General features: G+C 37.0%; 2 protein-coding genes and 1 long non-coding RNA gene across 4 annotated transcripts; 2 read left to right on the top strand and 1 right to left on the bottom strand.

The window, feature by feature from the left end:
* The first annotated feature begins 3,431 nt into the window (after positions 1-3,431).
* On the top strand, positions 3,432-9,593 carry krt1-19e (keratin, type 1, 19e). Its single transcript, XM_039681510.2, has 8 exons — positions 3,432-4,179; positions 4,307-4,389; positions 4,666-4,822; positions 5,080-5,241; positions 5,538-5,663; positions 7,653-7,727; positions 9,045-9,193; positions 9,353-9,593. Exons 1-8 carry the CDS (start codon positions 3,670-3,672, stop codon positions 9,492-9,494), a joined length of 1,404 nt encoding a protein of 467 aa, XP_039537444.2. The 5' UTR covers positions 3,432-3,669; the 3' UTR covers positions 9,495-9,593.
* Positions 4,814-16,595, bottom strand: LOC120485568 (uncharacterized). 2 transcript variants are annotated; one of them, XR_016147461.1, is made up of 6 exons: positions 16,487-16,595; positions 16,013-16,272; positions 14,539-14,703; positions 14,246-14,480; positions 9,006-9,482; positions 4,814-5,260 (listed from the first exon to the last, which is right to left on the bottom strand). It is a non-coding gene; the product is annotated as an uncharacterized LOC120485568 (long non-coding RNA). The 2 variants fall into 2 exon arrangements; XR_005623924.2 differs by having other exon boundaries at positions 14,246-14,467; positions 16,432-16,522.
* Positions 14,272-18,271, top strand: krt1-19d (keratin, type 1, gene 19d). The gene is given in 9 exon segments (XM_039681389.2): positions 14,272-14,676; positions 14,755-14,837; positions 16,096-16,252; positions 16,467-16,628; positions 17,350-17,475; positions 17,571-17,645; positions 17,782-17,924; positions 18,057-18,090; positions 18,092-18,271. Coding segments are annotated over 9 exon segments (1,215 nt in total). The 3' UTR covers positions 18,122-18,271.
* The last annotated feature ends 2,061 nt before the right edge of the window (positions 18,272-20,332 follow it).

The following is a 20,332-nucleotide window of genomic DNA, read 5'->3' as shown; positions in this document are numbered from 1 at the left end:
AATCTCTCTCTGGCACACCCTTAACAATTTGAACGCATACACCACTGAGTATGTAAATAAGTCTAAAACATGACAAATGAGAGTAAAACTAGCAGTGACAAAAAAGTCCACATGTCTGAACATGTACAAAGCTCTCATCTGAGACAAGTTTAGAGGAGGAATGCAAGCGTCTGTCTTACTTATTTGGGGGATTATCATCAACCAGTTTTGACCAGTCTTGTGCTTAAGGTCATTCTCACTTTATTATGCTATGGGGCAAAGGGTGAGGCTACAACACAAAGTTGACAGATTGTTCCAAATAGGCTATGTTATCTCGTTTATGGCACTGAGAGAACTAGGACCACCTCTCTAAAAACCTGTAGTATTGTGAATGTAAAGCAGACACATTTCTACACATCCTTGTAAAATTGCAAATCCAATTGTAAGGTAAATGTTGTGGGAATAACTTCAACACGCCTACATATTGACCATGTTGTAGCTATCAATGTGGACATTGTTTTATAGCAGTCGTCAAACTCAGGCAAATGTAGAATATCTTTACACACTTTATCTGAAACCACTGTCTTTATCTTGATTTTTTTTATCTGTCATCATAGAACTGTTGTTATCTAAATTCGGGAAACATTTCTAGTAGGACTACTCTGGGAATACGGGTTTTAAATGATAGATTATAACGTAATATTATGATATTCAACATCTGACCATAAATGTAATATATTTTTTGGTGGTAAGTGAAGTAAAGTGTCTCACCTCTTATTCTCTGACTCTCCTCCTCAGAAAACCGCGCCATTCTTGTCACGCGCGCGCGCCCTTGTGGTTGAGCACGCATTCGACGCTGACAAACAAACAACCAGTGTTTGTACATCAAGTTTACATTTCCAAGAAACTTAACTAATTATTGTCTTGAAAAGGATATCTATGGGATTCAAATAACCAAATTTTTTAAGGTGACTCGTTTGCATCAGAGTACTTTACACCGTTGTGGCTTGTTGCTTTAAGATAAATGAATGACAAAACTGATTAACAATCATTAATTTGAATAGCCTACATTTTCAATGATTATGACTAGTAGGCCTACCATTGGTTAAAACTTTGAAATAGCCAACATATTTTTTTTATTTTAATTTATTTATTTATTTTTTTACAATAGGTTTGATAATGAGCATTTTTGTGTATACAACGGAGAATTAATTTGTTTGCTCAGAATTCAGTCAACGCTATATAGTGCACTATACTGGGAACAGGGAACTTTTTACAAATTATTATCATTATTATTTTATTTTATTGTTGCTAAATAGTCTACTGCATATGGAAAAGAGGGAGAGATAAAATTCCTTCAGCTCATGCTGAACTGGGTAACTGGGTAACACATTGGTCAGAGAAACAGTGAAATTTAGAGGGGCATTCCAAGTTTTATAGAGAACTATTCTCAGTTTTTCTAGAGAAAGGAATCACAATAGATCTTTTAACCAAGATTAGTTGAGGGTGGAGTTGGGCACTTCCAATGTAGCAAAATACATCTAGCAACCAGGAAGGCAAAAGGACCCTCTGCTTGTTCTTTTGTGAAAAGAGAAGAGAAAACAGACACAAAAAAGATGGCAACAATAGGACATAGAGGGAGAGAAATATGCAAAGCCCCTGAAAGAAAGTCAAAAAAGGAAGCCCAGTTTGAGGCCAGGGCAAGTGAATAATGTCATGATCAGCAGGGGAACAGGAGCACCTGATACGAGAATCATCTGTTTCTGGGAACAATTTGTGGTGTCTAGCTTTGGTAGAGTGAGCTCAATGCAAAAATTATATTTGGATATGATACGAGGTCGTTGAAAGTAGCAAAAGAATTATCAATGAAAAACAATGCCTTTATCCCACCATCTATTAAAGTGTGATCGATAACAGATGGCAAAAACAAATGATTGTAGCAAATAGGGCTGAAAACAGAGTGATTTCAAATGAAAATGTTGTCGAAATTGTTTCCAATTTTTTAAAGTTGATAACACAGTGGGATTTATAACTAGAAGGTCGGAGAGATAGAGGAGCAAAGACTAGTGCTGGAAGAGAAGAAGAGGTACAAGCTTCTACACCAGTTAACCACTGGAGCATTATACCATAATACAATCTTGGAAATGTTAGCAGCCCAGTACAAAAAAAAAAAAAAAAAAAAGATTGATATGTACAAAGCTTATATCAAATACTCAATATAATAGAACTAAAGGCAAACAATAAATAAATAATAAAATATATAACATAAAATAACACTTTTTATGCAGAGCAGACCCTTGAGCTCAGCCGCCTAAGGGAGGAATTTGATGTTAAGCCAAACATGGTGGGAAACATCCCGCTACATGCTCAAACATGAGAAGGTTCAAACCGTCCACTTTACCTCTTAGTGCCCCTATATGGTAAAACTGTTACATAATTTGCTGCAAGCAAATCTTCATTTGTCAATTAGATCAGCATAGCTCTGAAGTCCCACTTGCGTCTTCCAACATGCCTACATGACTATGATGCAGCTGGTCTTCAAATTCTGCAGTGAGTTTCTGTGACTCAGATTTTAGAGTAACAAGCAGTTTTAAATGAGAGTATCATTTTATTGAGTTTACTTAAAGGGATACTCCACCCAAAAATCTGTCATCATTTACTCACCCTTAAGCTGTTGCAAACCTGTATGATTTTCTTTCTTCTGCTGAACACAAAGCAAGATATTTTGAAGAACGATTGGAACTTTGGCACCATTGACTTCCATAGTATTTTTTTTCGATATTTCGATATTTAGTATTTTTTTCGATATTTTGAAGAATGCTGGTAAGCAAAGAGTTGATGGACCCGAGTTTCATAGTATTTTTTCTCTACTATGGAAGTCAATGGTGCCAAACAACTTTTTGGTTCCAATCGCTCTTCAAAATATTTTCCTTTGTGTTCAGCAGAAGAAAGAAACTCATCCAGGTTTGCAACAACTTAAGGGTGAGTAAATGATGACAGATCTTTCAATTTTGGATTGAGTATCCCTTTAACAGCCTTTAAAAGGATGCTTGGGATTCGTTCATCATTTACTCATCCAAATTGTTCCAAACCTGTATGAGATATTTAAGTAAAGAAGATATTTTGAAGAATGCTGGTACGCAAAGAGTTGATGGACCTGAGTTTCATAGTATTTTCTTCCATATATGGAAATCAATAGGGCCATCAACTGTTTGGTTATAGACATTCTTCAATTATCTTCTTTTGTGTTCAACAGAAGAAAGAAACTCATCCAGGTTTGGAACAAATTGAGGTTGAGTAAATGATGACAGCATTTTCATTTTTGGATGAACTACCCCTTTAAAGGTGGTCTAGAATATTCCAGGGTTTCACTGTAGAATCAGCAGTGGAAAATGTCCACAAATGTCTGAACATGTACAGAGCTCTCATGTGAGAAAGTTAAGAGGGGGAATGCAAGCGTCTATCTAACTTACTTGAGGGGATTATCAATCAGTCAATTTTGTTTTAGCATCACTTTTCAACTTTATGATGATTGAAGCTGACAGAATGCCTGTGCCAGCAAGTTTTTGATGGATTTAAGGTCACCAAGTCTTTCCCTGCTAGCTTCACCAGCACATAAAAGGACCCAGAGTTTCTCCACTGTACTCACTCTCCAGGCAGAGCAGAGTAAGACCTCAAACCACCATCCACATGGCTACCACCTTCTCCAGCGGCAGCTTTGTCTCCAGCAGGTCCTCAATGGGCTCCTCACGATTCTCCAGTTCAGGTGGAGGTGGCCGCATCAGTGCCATGAGGGCTGGCAGCGTGTACGGGGGTGCAGGGGGTTCAGGGGTCCGGATCTCCAGTGTCTCTCGTTCCATGTCCGCAGCAGGGTCAGGAAGTGGATTTGGAGGCGGGTTTGGTGCTGGTGGAGGATTCGGTGCTGGTGGAGGGTTCGGTGGGGGATTTGGTGCTGGAGGAGGGGGAGGATTCAGTGTCTCGGGAGGAGCAGATGACAGCATCATTGGCAATGAGAAGTTCACGCTGCAGAATCTTAACGATCGTCTGGCTACTTACCTTGAGAAGGTCCGCTCACTTGAAAAGGCCAATGCTGAATTTGAGTTGAAGATACGCCAATTCCTTGATAGCAGAGTCTCTCCTTCTGGCAGCGCTCGTATCTACTCAGACTTCGAGGCTACTACCAGTGACCTCCAGGCTAAAGTAAGTCTAGCTAGGTAGATTCTTTGTGGTTACTGCTAAGAAAACGGCATAATTCTGTATTCCTGATACAACATGCAAATAAAACAAAATCAAATAATGTTTTACTTTTCCTGGGTTTTGTTCTCAGATCTTGGCTGCCATGCAGGTGAAGAACACAGTCCACCTCAGCATTGACAATGCTAGCTTGGCTGCAGATGATTTCAGAATGAAGTAATTCTATTTATTTTTAATTAAATATAGACTGTATGCTGTGTAAATGCACATACTGTACGTTCTAGAAAAACGATAACATATAATTGCAGTGCAAGGCAAGTCATCTGCTTTTGGGTCATTTCATTTGCATGTTCTTCTGTGACAAAAGCTAAACATTTTAAAATAGTTTAATAATCTATTTGCATATTAAAATACCATGGAAAATGAAATAGTAAACTATTATAGCAGTAGACTATTCATTTAACGTAAATAATGTTTCGTTTTATTTGACAGATATGAGAATGAGATGGCAATGCGTCAGTCTGTGGAGGCCGACATCGCGGGGTTAAAGAGTGTTCTTAGCGAGCTCAACCTCAACAATAAAGACCTCAATCTGCAGATCGAAGGGCTCAAAGAGGAGCTGGTCTACATGAAGAAGAGTCACGAGGAGGTAGTAAATCATTTCAAAACTTTCAGGCTGTTCATAATGGAGCAGAGCAAAACGGAAGATTACTGTCAAAAAGTGTTCCAGTTAAACATTTTAGACAGGAGGTCAGGTCACACAGGTGCTTTATAGCCTTGAGCTCAAGATGTCACTGTTTTGTAACATATTTCCATACCATGATTTTTGAAGACAAGAATAAACAGGTGATGATGGGCAGATATTTTGAGATAGACATCTGAAAATTATATATAATGTGTCTTCAGGACCTCTCGGCCTCACGTGAACAGATGAGTGGACAGATCAATGTGGAAGTCGAAGCAGCACCACAGGAAGACCTCACCAAAATTCTTGCGGAGTTGCGTGAGCACTACGAAACCGTCGTAGCCAAGAGCCAGAGAGACCTTGAAGGCTGGTTCCAGCAGAAGGTTGGTTTAGTCCAGAACTCTGTACATGAGAAACACAACACCCATAAAGTCATATGCATTCCATGGGCCCTGCTAAAAAAATGTCAGAAATACCATAATTAAGTTGGTCCAAATAACAGTTAATGAAAGGAAAGCAAAACAAATTTTGAAAACTGATCAGATCTTGCAAAAAAAAAAAAGACTTTTATTTTGGTGAGTAGTAGTATGTACGTGCCATAAACATTAGCAAAGCTACCTCTATGTTGGGTTTATGCATGCATGAAATAAAAATACTAATTTAAATACTTATTTTGCAGTCTGAGGCCGTGAAACAAGAGGTTGTAACAAGCACAGAGACCTTGCAGACGTCAAAAACCGAGGTCAGCACAGTGAAGAGCACAGTACAGTCACTGGAGATTGAGCTGCAGTCTCTCCTTTCCATGGTGAGTGTGTGTTCAAGAAATGGACAGTGGGCACAAAAACTCTTCAGACACATAAGTCACACTAACTCTTACATGCCATTTTTCTTACTGTGCTGAAGCACATGCCTTTAAACATAATACTTGTTTCTCTGAGAAACAATGTTACAGCCAGTTGTTCTATTGTAAAATGTGCGTTCCGTGTCAGAATATCTGTCTTTGTTTTGATCTGTGTGATCCCACCAACTGCCAATTGAATTTACCCAATGGCATTTCAACACCCTGGGTTGGTGGAAAACACTGCGATGGAAGCCAGCAAATGATCGCAAATTCTACCGACGAACAAAAACATTCCAAACATACATTAGCTGATCAACTTGTACTCTAAGGCTTGTTGCTTTCCATTATCAATTCCAATCAATCTGGGTGTGAGCATGAAGTCTGAGGAGGAGGCGGGCAAAAATTCCCAGTAGCACTTCATTGCAGTACACATGATCCAGGGGGGCGGAGTTGGATCCAGATCTAAGTGGGGTTCTGGATCCAACTCCTCCCCCTGGATTTCATGTTCTCAAAACTCTCTCCAATATTTTGGGCTGCAGTATCCATTTCAACCGCTAGCTGTCAATGTTACTTAGTACAACGTTAACAATTTATGAATGTCAGTGCAATGGGCTATATGCACGCATAAGTTCCGCATTTGACGCAAGGATGCTCGTCCATTTCCGGTTGTGTAGATTAAAGCGGAGGAGAACCGGAGAAAACGGGATTATGGCAGAGTCTTCAATATTTACTGTCCTCCCGTCTTTGAAACGAAACGTACATACGTTTAGATGTAATTTTATATATAGTTATGTTTATTTAATATAATTTTAAAAAGAAGCATAAACACAACGAGGGGTGTCTGTTTTATCTGTTTTTGTGACTAACGTTTCATTAGTATAACCATGGAGTATAAAATTCAATATAAATTCTCGGTATTGCATTGGACTCTACGATCGGCGGAAGTTATCGAGCATCCCTAATGCTTCACCGGAAATACCGCCGTGCATAGAGCCCATAGATATCAAAATCTCAAACCAAGTGCCATTTACTTACTTCCCCCAAAAATTATGTCATTAACTACTCACCCTCATGTCATTCCATACCCGTAATACTTTCCTATATCTTCAGAACACAAATGAAGACCTTTTTTGATGTAATCTGAAAGCTTTCTGTCTCTCCATAGACAGCTACACAGCATCACTAAGTTCATAAAGAGATCATCCAAAACTACGTAAAACTAATCCAAATGAATTGAGTGGCTTCGTCCAAATTTTCTGAAGAAACTATCACTTAATATGATGAACAGATTTAATTTAGGCTTTTATTCACATTTAAACATTGATCAGCAAACATAAACAAGTTAAACCAAACCTGTTTGATACGCGAAAACAAACCTCTTCCTGAAGCTCAAACGTGCTGCGTAACACGAGAATGAACCTCATTGGTTCTTGCTGAAGTTCAAACGTGCTGCGTAACACGAGAATGAACCTCATTGGTTTCCGCTTTTGTCAATCGATCATGCTTGAGCTTCTGTTTACCACAACTAATGTGTGAGTTGATTAATGTCTATATGTGAATAAAAGCCTAAACTAAATCTGTTCATCTTGAAAAGCGATCATGTCTCTTCAGAGAATTAAACCGCTCATTTCATATGGATTTGTTTTATAATCTCTTTAATAACTTTTTGAAGCTTCAGTGTCACAGTCTGTCTGTGAAATCACACAGAAATCACTCGAAGATGAACAAAAGTCTTACGGGATTGTAACGATTTTTTTTTATTTTTTGGTGAACTACCCCTTTAAGCATTAAGCAAATTATTTATATATATTATATAATTTATGTATAATGTTGATAAAACAATTTGAAGTCAGACAGAAGTATTTGTGTACTTTCTGCTTATCAAAGTTTAAAGAAATTTACAATTTTGGTCATTGCTAACAGACTTTTTTTCTCATTATCCCTGCTTCCCAGAAATCATCTATGGAAAGCACCCTGAGTGAGACTGAGAATCGCTATTCCCTGCAGCTGTACGGATACCAGGCACAGGTGAGAGCTCGGCTAAGAATCTCATAAATCTTACTCTTACTGTAGCCGGCTCATTACAGTTTTTCTCCCTCGCTTTGGTGCATTTCTCAGATCAGAAGTGAAATTGTCAAAACTACTTGTTCAACCTCCACATCATCTAGTCACTTGTGCACAAGCAGTTTCTCATTCTTTTGAACAAGTTGTGATTGCTTCACATTCATGCAATTGATTATGTGCAATTGTCTCCGGTTTCCTATCAGTTGAAAATGCCATGTTGCTTAACTGTATTAAATAGTTATCTGTGCAGTAGTCTTACCGCTCAAAACATCTAGCCATCAGTTCATTGTATAAAGTCATTAAATGCAAAATGGTTAATCTAGTTGTCATAAACTGTCAAGCATATTTTCTACACATTTCTATTGACTTTGTAAATGTGCCAAGAAGTAATGAATTGTGCGAGTGAATCTTGACTTTCACTAATGAAGAGAATGTAGATCAGACCAGTTCTCTGAAATAGCTCAAAGTTGCATCTCAAGAACATTCAATTGGCAAGCATACAGTATAAAGTGCTGCATGCAAAGGCAAATTCCTTCCTTGCCTTTCTAATGTTTTATTTTCACCTTTGTGGCCCTACACTCTAAAAACAAATGGTGCTAAATAGCACTAAAAGTGGCTCATTGGCTTGTAATCATAGGGGAACCACTTTAAGTGCCACTTATCTTTGTCATATGGTGCTATGTAGAACCATAAGAGGTGCCATAGAGCACGTTAACCACCTCAGAGAACCACTAAAGAACCAAACTGGGCTTAACAGGTTCTTTAAATGATAGTATATAGCACCATGACCAACGCAAAGAACCGCTGAAGAACCTTTTTTTTTTAGAGTGTATTTTTTTTTTCTTTTCTATATCACAATAATATTGTACGGTTGTTTTTTGCCAGTCTCTTTCAATCACGTAGAGTAGTGTGTAAATTTGTACTTTTTAAATGGAAGTATGGCATACAGAACAAGTGCATTTCATTACAGTAATACTCACTGACTGAATATTTTGATCTTGTTTGTGAACAATGATACGAGGACATCTTGGCACTGATACGTTCATTAACATAAATACTTACTTTTGAGAGATTAACTAAATATTTTGAGTAAGTTACAGGCTTTTGCAGGTAATCCAATGTGTGGTGCTGTTTGTATGAATTTAATTTGAGAATGCACGTACCTCTTCGCAAATATTAATGATGATTTGAGAAGTGCACCAAAGCGACTGAGTAAAACTGTAATTAGGCTTTAACCTTGACCTGTATTGGGGTTAAAAGCTCTGTCTTCTCCCCTTGTAGGTGGGTGGAATGGAGGGCCAACTGGTGCAGCTCCGGGCTGATCTGGAGCGCCAAAGTCAGGAGTATCAGATGCTCCTGGACATCAAGACCAGACTGGAGATGGAGATCGCAGAGTACAGGAGACTGCTGGATGCCGAGGCTAGTGGAAGGTAAATCACAGACCATGTTTATATAGACATCAACAAGCTCGGCTCCAAATTGGTATATTCTTGCATACATGCAGACTGAAAAGTACTCATTCTTTTCCTGATATAGATGCTATAGGTAGATAGATAGATAACTGGTTGCGTATTTTTGTCTCCCGACAGCCTCGCAATCTCAGCCAGCTCTGGCTCCAGCTCCTCCTCCAGCTCCATCACTTCCACCAGAACAGCAGTGATCACTGTTGTGGAAGAGGTGGTCGACGGCGGGACGGTGATTTCTTCCTCTTCAACAAAGCTTATTAAGTAAAGCACACCAGACTCATGTCAGTTGGAGAATGCACCTAGCATGCTGACAAAAATGTGGTGGTAGTTTGTGAGCATTTTCAACAATAAAAACATCCCATAGACAAAATGCGTGTGGTTCTGTCATCTATTGTATATGGGCGCAATTTTGAAATGTTTCAACTTAAAGGGGCTATGTGTAGGTTTTCACTTCTTTTTTAAATCTTTTAAATCTTTAAAGAGCCCCTATCATGGATTTTTGAAAATGACTGTTCATATGGTGTGGAATATAGCTCTAAGGGAATGAAAACATCCTGCAAAGATTTATATCTGAAAGTGCACCGTATATAAAGTTATTGTCTTTCAAAAGTGAGAGTCGACTCCGAGTCTATGAAATGAATTGTTTTTGAAACGAGTCATTAGCTGGTTCGTAGTGACGTAGAGAGGTCATTGGCCGCGCGCAGTAACGGAAGTGTAAACTTGAAGTCTACACATTCAAATACTTCATCATAGCATTATGTCGAGAAGACGCTGTGTTCTACAATGCAAAGATAGTTCAGCCACTTTGTTTCCATTGCCCAGGGACGAGCATGTGAAGAATCGGTGGTTAGAGTTCATATTTGCAACGATACCACAACAGTATAGCCTGATTGTGTTCTCATCATTTTAATTACGAATCGTTCAAAAACATAAATGAATTCAAATGTGGATTCGCAAGCGGTTGTTCCTGAAGGAGGGCTCAGTAACTTACTTACCCAGTGTATATGGATCAGCTTCCTACTTCGAATCACAACCTATAAGTATTATTAATAATTGTTGCTTTTATGGGTTTTGAACGGTTTTGTAGCGTCGGGGCGCGAGGAGGGAAGGCGCAATAAGTATGTGTGTGTGTGTGTGTAAGTTCTGCTCAGCGCAGCTTCTAGGTCTCCAATGTCAACTTTTTTTAAATATGTGAAATGTTTGTCGCTGTTATTGGAGTTGTCATAAAGAATAGAGCGTATTGCAGTATTACAGTGCTTTATCAATATGTTTATGCATTATGCTAACAAACAATAACTGTCTGGGTCATCTGACCAATCACCGCCGATTAGCGTCACGCAAAGGAGTGGTGAGTCGTACGAATCATTTGGGAGTCGGTGAGCAAATCAGTTCAAAATAAATGCATATTATAAGACAAATAAAGTGTTTTTTATCATTGCATGCATGTTAAACTGTTTTTGGGAACTCCTAAAACAAAAATAGGAACATTTCAAATGCTATGATAGGGGCTCTTTAAGATAGAGGGCCCTATCACCCAGCAAAATTGACTTTGTACACCGACGCATGTATAATTCGTATTTTGCACCCGTGCAAAGCGGGCTTTTCGCTTATCGGTAAACTAGGGAATGAACTTGTGCTCCCTGGGCGGTTCAGCGCAAAAAAGGAGGCGTGTTTCGGCGCAAACAATCCCTGGTGCTATTTTGCAGTTCCAGAAAACAATTGCGCCAATGACCAGAAAAAACCTAGTCAGTGGCGTGACATTCAGATGCTATTTTAAGCGCTAGCACCAACCCCTTTTAGATTTGCGTCGGGTGCAAGAGTCATTTATCCCGCCGGTTAAATAGCAACAGCACCCAAGACCTGCCCACAAAGTTGCTTGCGCTTTGCACTTTACACTCAAGGGCCCAAAGTCTTCATTTATACATTTATGAGCCAGCCGTAATGTAATGGAAAGAATGACGCTTTGACTGTCCACCACGGTTGCCTCTATCAGCCTGTACGCTCAATTGTGTGTAGACGATTATCGATTAATTGTCGATAATACATTAATCGATCAAACTCATCGAGCATCGATTAACCAGGTCTATGCATGTGCCTGCTGCTCAACCGCGAAACATGTAAGCGACCGCGCTGGAGTTATGTTTTGGGACTTCATCATGACTACGTTTGCGTGTGTATTCGCAGCCTTTTGTTTTATGCAAATGTAAGTTGTAATAGTTTATTATGTGTACGCCTTTCTATATCTGATTTATCTCATATTTGATTAATTTTGTTTCGCGAGCGTGCGCACCGAGAAGCAGCATGAGACTGGGTGCAGTTTCTCTAGCGGCCACTGGTGTCAGAACTTCCACAATGCACCTTTAAAGGAGTAGTTCACTTTTAAAAAAAACTTTTGCTGATAATTGACTCACCCCCTGTGTCATCCAAGATGTCCACGTCTTTCTTTCTTCAGTCGAAAAGAAATTGAGGTTTTTGATGAAAACATTCCAGGATTTTTCTCCATATAATGCACTTTAATGGTAACCAAACGGTTCAAGGTCCAAAAGAGAGTTCGAATCTTTTTCGTGTCATTTGGTTCATTCAACGAACGAAATGAACGAATTGACTCGTAAAAAGAATAGGAGAGTCATGAACGCGCATCACAGAACAGAGCAAGGTGACCATTTGTGCTTATAAAACTTAAACTTTTTTTTTTTTAAATGAGCGATCGTTTCGCTTGATAAGACCCTAATCGTCTTCAGTTTGCACTGAAACTGTCTTTCGGACCTTGAACTGTTTGGTTCCCATTGAAGTCCATTATATGGAGAAAATCCTGGAATGTTTTCATCAAAAACCTTAATTTCTTTTCGACTGAAGAAAGACAGACATGGACATCTTGGATGACATGGGGGTTAGTAAATTATCAGCAAAAGTTTTTTTAAAAAGTGAACTACTCCTTTAAGTAAAAGTAAGGTAAAGTGAGCAAAACAAATGCAAAGTGGGTATTACAAATGCACGTCATTAAACATTTCCAATACCAATTCAATCACATCCTCAAATAAATCCAGGTGAGCATTATTTCTCATTCCATTATCCAAAATCTTAAATACAGTGTTTTTAACTATAGGTAAGCAAAACCTCAGAAATGCAACTAAAACAGTTTTGATAGTTTAGCCCATCAACACATGAACAGACTTCAGACTGTCTGTTGAATGAATACACGGGAATGCGAGTGTATGATGGCAGTGGGAGTAAACATTCACGATAAGATGACAAGATAGGTTTAGTCTTGGGTCAGTGCACGATAAAGCAGTTAGCATTGCACAATCTTGATAAATCTCTTCTGCTAACATTGAAAAGCAACAAAAAGGTCAAACTGGAATGAAAAAGATTCAAGTTTCAATTGCTGCTACAATGACAAAAACAAACAAATCTGTTAATTGTTCTGATGAACTTGCTTTGGAAAAACCTCACCTTTCCATGTTAATGCTGCTTTACATGTAAGAAACCACAAATGTCAAACTCATCAACAGCAGAAATGTCAACCCAGCCCAGCCCAGCCCAGCCCAGCCCATAAAAGAAACGTGGTTTGTTCAGTCAGCAGAATTCATTTTCATGGTACAAATGTGGAGGTCTTTCAACTCACACGTTTAAAGCATCTCTTTTCCTGATGAATGCTGTGCTACTGGATTCTCTACACAGGATGGTAGCAAAACCAATATACACATATATACATTATTATACACACAATGCTGTCCAAAAGTCTTAGGCACGTATCCCCCTAAAAAAAAAAAATATATATATTTTTAAGGCAAATTATTTATATCTTACTTTTTCAAACATTCCTTTTGTCATTAATTGTTGTAATCCAATAGGATTTTTGTATGTTCAACATCTGGTGATCTCCCCATCATCGAGTCTGTCTGTGATTGCATGAAGAAACTGAGACACACTAAATCCAGAAGAACTGCGGCAACAAATCCAGAAACCCAACTGCAAAATCGTTGCTGTAAAGTGAGGATGCTTTCAAAAATAAATAAATTTGATTTGTCAATTAACTTCTATTAACTAAATCAAATCAATATTTGGTTTGACCACCCTTTGCTTTTGTCCAGGTACACTAAACAAATACTAACGTGCCTATGACTTTTGCACAGTCCTCTATATTACAGTATTTTTGTCTTGGTTTAAGTATCGGTAATAATTTACAACAAGGTTCATTAGTTAACATTAATGTATAAACTAACATGAGAAATACATTTGTTACTGTATTTATTAGTTCATGTTAACTAATGAACCTTATTGTAAAGTGTTACCAGTATATCTAAACATTTTTAAAAAGATACATTTACTTGTGTATGATTTTAAGGGTTGTTTAAAGTATACGATTTGAGAGAAGTCTCTAATGCTCACAAGGCATTCAAAAAATAGTATAACAATTAAAAATATGTTTTCTATGTGAATATATTTTAAACTAATGTATTCCTGTGATCAATGCTGAATTTTCAGCATCATCATTTTTCAGTCTTCATAGTCACATGATCCTTCAGAAATCACTCTAATATGATGATTTGCTACTCCAGAATAATTTCTTTTTATCATGAATGCTGAAAAAAGTTGTCCTGCTGCTTCATACGGTATGTTTGCGCAAACCATGATAACTTTTGAAAAGAAAGTTCAACACCATTTAATTTGGATCCTCTCACTTTTGATAAACTGAATGCAACCTTGCTGAATAAAAGTGATAACTTTTATCACTGATCCCAAGCTTTTTAAAGCATAAACTCAAAGAATTTTGAGAGGTTTGTATGCATGTTTACAGAAAGAAAACTTAAGACATACAAAGGATAAAGTCTAATTAATACGATCATTACGAGTCATTAATCCTACAATTCACCTTAGGTGTGACCTTTAAGGTTATTGGATATGTTCCAGAAAATGTGCTGAGACGACACGCATGGAATGTCAGGTATTGTGTCTTGTATTCATATTCACTCTATAAAAGAAGCCGGAGATCTCCTTCCTTTATCTACTGACCTGTCAGACAGACGCTCTCAGTCAACATGGCTTCCTCCTACTCTTCCCGAAGCAGCTACATGTCCTCCAGCGGCTCAGCCATGCGCATATCTACGTCGAGTGGAGGAAGCAGACGGATGAGCACCGTGAGGTCTGGCAGTGTGTACGGTGGTGCAGGAGGGTCAGGGGTCCGGATCTCCAAATCCTCTCTTTCCTCTCTAGGGGGTTTCAGCGCGTCGACATCTGCAGACACCAGCTTCATTGGCAATGAGAAACACACCATGCAGAGCCTCAATGACCGTCTGGCCGCTTACCTGGTCAAGGTTCGCTCTCTGGAGAAGGCCAACGCTGACCTGGAGATGAAGATCCGTCAGTTCCTTGATGGCAAAGCCTCTCCTATTGCTCGTGATTACACCTCCTACTTTGCCACCATAAAGGATCTTCAGGCTAAGGTATGTTAGGGTTTTCAGGGTGACATGCTATGAAAACACGGGGCAAAAAGAAAATCATATGTTCATTTATATGTCCAGATCATGGCAGCCATTCATTTGAAGGGTGGTGTCCATCTCAGCATTGACAACACCAGCCTGGCCATTAATGATTTCAGAATGAAGTGAGTCTTTTGAGCAAATTCAATTCAAGTTTGCAACTCAACTCATATAATAGCAGAAAATCTCTTTATAAATATTGTTGGTTTAACTTTTAAAAAAAAGTAACCTGGTTGCCTTAAAAGTGTTAAGTTCACTGAAACGGAAAATTTGAGTTAATACAATGAGGGAGATTGATTTAATCATCAGAAACTCAAAATGTTATGTTATCTGAACTACATAAGTTATCTACGTTGATTTGACAAAAGAAAAAATGTGATTACAAATCTATCTATCTATGTGTCTATCTTTCTAAAAAAAATAGAACAAACAAGGAAATAATATCATTTGTAATAGAAAAATGCAAAATAGCAGCATATTGTTGGTTTAACTCAAACAAGTAAGTTACCTAGTTGCCTTAACATTTTGAATTCATTGAAATTAAAAATTTGAGTTAATACAACAAAGGAGATTGATTTAAAAATAGAAACTCAAAATATTTTGAGTTTCTATTTTAAATCAATCTCCTTTGTTGTATTAACTCAAATTTTGTAAAAAAAAAAAAATATATATATATATATATATATATATATTGTTGGTTTAACTTAAAAAAGTAAGTAACCTGGTTGCCTTAAAATTTTAAGTTGATTGAACTGGAAAAAGTGAGTTAATACAATGAAGGAGAATGATTTAATCACCAGAAACTCAAAATAATAAGTTATCTCAACTAAATAAATTATTTAAGTTGATTTGACCAAAAAAATGTTGTGATAACAAATTTTGAAAAAATTTTTTTACAGTGATGCTATCTGAACCACATTCGTTAACTAAGTTGATTTGACAGAAGATAAAAAGTTGTGATAACAAATCAAAAATATTCATTTAATATTTGTATTTCACTCATATTTTAAACCCAAAATGTTTTATATTATATGATAAAATTGTTATAAAATGTTATCTCTGTGGCCATATCAATTACAAAATATTGTTTAAATTGTTAAATCTCCACTTATTCTTAACAAGATCTCCACTCATTCTTAAGTCAGTTTATGTCATTTAAGTTGACTTAAGAATGAGTGGAGATCTTGTATAACTTGAAAATGACTTGTTTTAATGAGTTAAAGCAGTGTAAAAACAATTGATCATATATTTTTTTTACAGCGAGAATAAAAACATGAGTGATGCATTAAATGAGTTTTACCTCAGTTTGGAAGTGGTCTTCTCGCAGTATATTGTCTAATGTCCAGTGTGGGTGTTTCTAAAGTCAATGTTGCTGTATGACAGATATGAAACCGAGCATGTCATGCGTCAGTCTGTGGAAGCAGACATTGTCGGCCTGAGGAGGGTGCTTGATGACTGCAACCTCAGCAGTAAAGACCTCACCGTGCAGATCGAAGGGCTGAAGGAGGAGCTGGTCTTTTTGAAGAAGAACCATCAGGAGGTATATAAGGCTTCTGTGTGCTAGTTTAAAGAAAGTAGTGTTAGAATAAGTTATACTAGCAAAAACAGTCATTTGTCAATTACAGTTCAACTCTGAATCTATACTCTAATGCTGTGCCAAGTATATTTGAGAACAAATTTGTGACAAATGTTTAAGCGTTGTTAAATAAGTGAGGTTACTTGAACTGAATATATGGATTTCTACATATTCTTAGGATCTCTTGGCCGCACGCACACAAATGAGCGGACAGGTTCACGTCGAGGTTGATGCGCATCCACAGGAAGATCTCAGCAAGATCCTGGCAGAACTCCGTGAGCATTATGAATCCGTCACAGCGAAGAACCAAAGAGATCTGGAGTACTGGTTCAAGACAAAGGTGAGATTTATCAAAACATACAGGGAGAGACACAGGTCTTTTAAAGGGATAGTTCACTTTGAAATTAATTTTTGGTATGTTTTAGCTTACCTCAAGGGCATTCAAGATGTAGTTGTCTTTGTTTCCGCAGTAGTTTCAACTTTGATATTTTTAGGCTAACCGTTCATGTCTATCAGTCATATAATGGAGGTCTATGGTCACCACCTCAAAGAGCATGCACAGAGAAGTCCAAATTAAACATGATTTAATGACTCGTAAATGTAAGTACACACTAATGGCCGAAGACACGAAACGAGCGGTTTGTGTGAGAAAACGAACAGTATTTATATTGTTTTTACCGATTTAAAGCACTCAGATCACATGGTTACAAGAGGTAAAAATGATATAAATACTGTTCGTTTTCTCACACAAACCACTCGTTTCGTGTATTAGGCCATCAATGTGTACTTACATTTACGAGTCATTAAATCATGTTTAATTTGGACTTCTCTGTGCATGCTCTTTTAGGTGGTGACCATAGACCTCCATTATATGACTGATAGACAAGATCGGTTTGACCTAAAAATATCAAAATTGAAACTACCTATATCTTGGATGCCCTTGAGGTAAGCTAAAACATACCAAAAATGAATTTCAAAGTGAACTATCACTTTAATGTGCTTTTCAATGGTGTGAGACAGCTCAATTCAACGCATATAACATCCCTCTATTTTTATTTTAGACAGAAACTCTGAAACAAGAAGTTGTCACCAGCACCACAGACTTAAAAACAACTCGCTCTGAAGTCAATATGGTCAAATCCAGAATGCAGTCATTGGAAATCGAACTCCAGTCCATATCAGCAGTGGTTAGTGATACACAACTGCCAGTTTTTGTGCCACTGACTCTTTATATTAGTATTTTAGTTTTGCTTTATTCTGAATGTGCATGCTATCACTTTAGAAAGCATCTTTGGAGGCCACATTATCTGAAACAAAGAATCGTTATTCCATGAAGTTGTCAAGCTACCAACATCAGGTGAGTAGATTCACAAAGAAAAGGGATTGATCATACAAAAATCATACAAACCTGACTTTCTGAACACAAAAAAAAACATTATTCAGCACATATTAAGAATTTAAGATCTGAAACCACTCGGTTTTTGTGCTTCTAGGTCACCATCCTGGAAGAGAATATGGTGCAGCTTCGTGCCGATCTGGAGCGCCAGCGTTACGAGTATCAGATGCTCTTGGACATCAAGACCAGACTGGAGATGGAGATCGCAGAGTACAGGAGACTGCTGGACGGAGAAACCACGTGAGTTAATCAGTTGATTTCTTTCACATAATTCGTTCAGCTCCAAAACATTAGAAATTCCCAGGAATCGACAAGTATTAGGCTATACTGAGTTTACAATGAAGGTCCTGTAACTGTTTTTTTCTTCTACAGTGTCAAAGCCACCTCCAGTTCCACCGCGAGGACTAAAATCATCACCGTTGTGGAAGAGGTTGTAGATGGAAAAGTGGTTTCCAGCTCCACGTCTTCAACCATATCTGACGCTCGCGTAATAACCAAATAAAACAGTGTTTTGGCCATTTCTGTGGTGGTAATGATGCATTGTCAGCAGATCTACTTAAATCTTAAAAATTGGATTATATTTTTAATAATAATCCGACACATTATTTTCAAATAAAACAAAAAAATATTTTAAATTCAGAAATGTATTAAATAAATTGTATTCTGCTGGAAATGATTACATTCAATTACATTTTTGCAGAAAATATGCATCCCTATCTATATCTAAAGATGTGTATTCTGCAGTAGGATTACATTTATGTGTGGATAATATTAGATGGGGGGGGGGGGGGGTATAATAAATATAGGCATTTAAAGTGCACTTTTAAAAACAATTAAGGTTTTCTAATGGCATCAATGATTCATTTCCTATGGTTCATTGGAGAACTGTTCACTGAAAGGTTATTTGGTGAACTAAAATTGTTCTTATATGAAAAACAAAACCTTTTATGAGCTCCTATCTTTAAAAAAGAAGGTTCTCATTTCATGTTACTGCAGTATATCTGCAAACAGAAACAGCATTTCCTGGTTCTACATAAATCTTTCGCTCATCATGACTTCATTTCACTTTGAGGGTTTTTCTGTGACATCCATTAAACTAGCTCATTTTCAGTTTAAACTATTTTTCATGAAAAAGGAAAAGACCTACAGTTCACAAACAGCAGGTGGCGCTCCTGAATGTCCAATAAAGTTGGGCTCTTTCAGATTTCAGGGCCAGGCTACTTTTTAGCAAACCTGTCAAGAAAACATTAACAGCCATTAACATTTCAGCAGTCTCTATATCAAAGTGTAATGAGACTCTATAAACCAAGTAACAGGTTTTGCTTGAGGGCCCATGTTTTACAGTTGACACCAAGTGGCATCCCAACACAGTAAAACAATAAAGCAGACACAGATATCAAAACAAACAGGCCTGTTTTTTTTTTAAATCATAACTCCGTGAGTGGAGAACCAAATTGAAATAAGTTAAATACAGGTGTGTATTAAGAAAGACTGAAAATGAAAGATTCTAAAAACATGTAAGAGATCATAAACAACGACAAAAATGCAGGTTTGATTACTTACAGTACAAGCTGGTTCAGACAGAGCAGATGTGTTGATGACGAGATGACAGAGACCTCTGGTGGCTGACCTAAGAATCATGGGTATAAAAATTAGGCAATATATGTCAAGATTTCGGCATCCTATAAGAAATCAGAAATGTAGAAAAATATACATTTGTACCTATTTTAGAAACCAAACATCACTTTAATTCCGTATTAAACATTGAATTAAAAACCTCACACTAAGCCACCTTCAGTGCAGGGTGGATTATTTACAAATAGTCAGTCAGTTAGTAACGTAACCCGTTACATACACCTAAGGTTAATATAATCTAATACTAGGCTACGTTTAAATCGTTTATCACATTAATGTAAATTGGATAATCTTGTATAATATTGATAGCCTGTAAAAATACAAAGAGAAAGAAAATATATTCCATTTTTTATCCACAACATGAAGTGCATTAAATATTAGTAGGCTACATTGTCAGGATTTTCGAGACGAACCCTAGTCTCGAAAATTGATTACTTATAAGTAATTAGTTGATTACTTATAAGTTTGATTACTTATAAGTAATCAAATCAAATAAAGAATAAAAATAATATATATATATATATATATATATATATATATATATATATATATATATATATATATATATATATATATATATATATATATATAAATATTAATATTAAACACTTCTTAAAAAATATATTTTTTAAATATATTTGTTTACCTGTCATGTGACGATTACCGACATCAGAAAACCGCGAACTAAATTGTATTATTATTTTACAATGTGACCTTTTTCTTTTTTTTATTGACCTAACTTATTAACTTAAAATCTCAGGTGATGCTTCAAGTAAATATATTAGTTCAAAGAGGTTAGGGTGACAAAATAAATAATAAAGAAAGTGGGGAATCACTGCATTGCATGTGAATATGAAATAACATGAATTTGTACATTGTAATGTGTTTGCAAGACATAAGCCTTCCAGAAGCAGTAATACATGGTTAAATAACTCACTGAGTGATCATTTAAATAATAATTAATGCGGTCGTCAGGAACTGATTGGAAATGCGATGTTGAGAAAACACTTCTT

Source organism: Pimephales promelas, chromosome 18, assembly GCF_988280905.1.
Source record: "Pimephales promelas chromosome 18, fPimPro1.hap1.1, whole genome shotgun sequence".
Taxonomy (NCBI): domain Eukaryota; kingdom Metazoa; phylum Chordata; class Actinopteri; order Cypriniformes; family Leuciscidae; genus Pimephales; species Pimephales promelas.
Note: the sequence above shows the minus strand (reverse complement) of the source record. Positions and strands in the feature narration are given on the sequence as shown.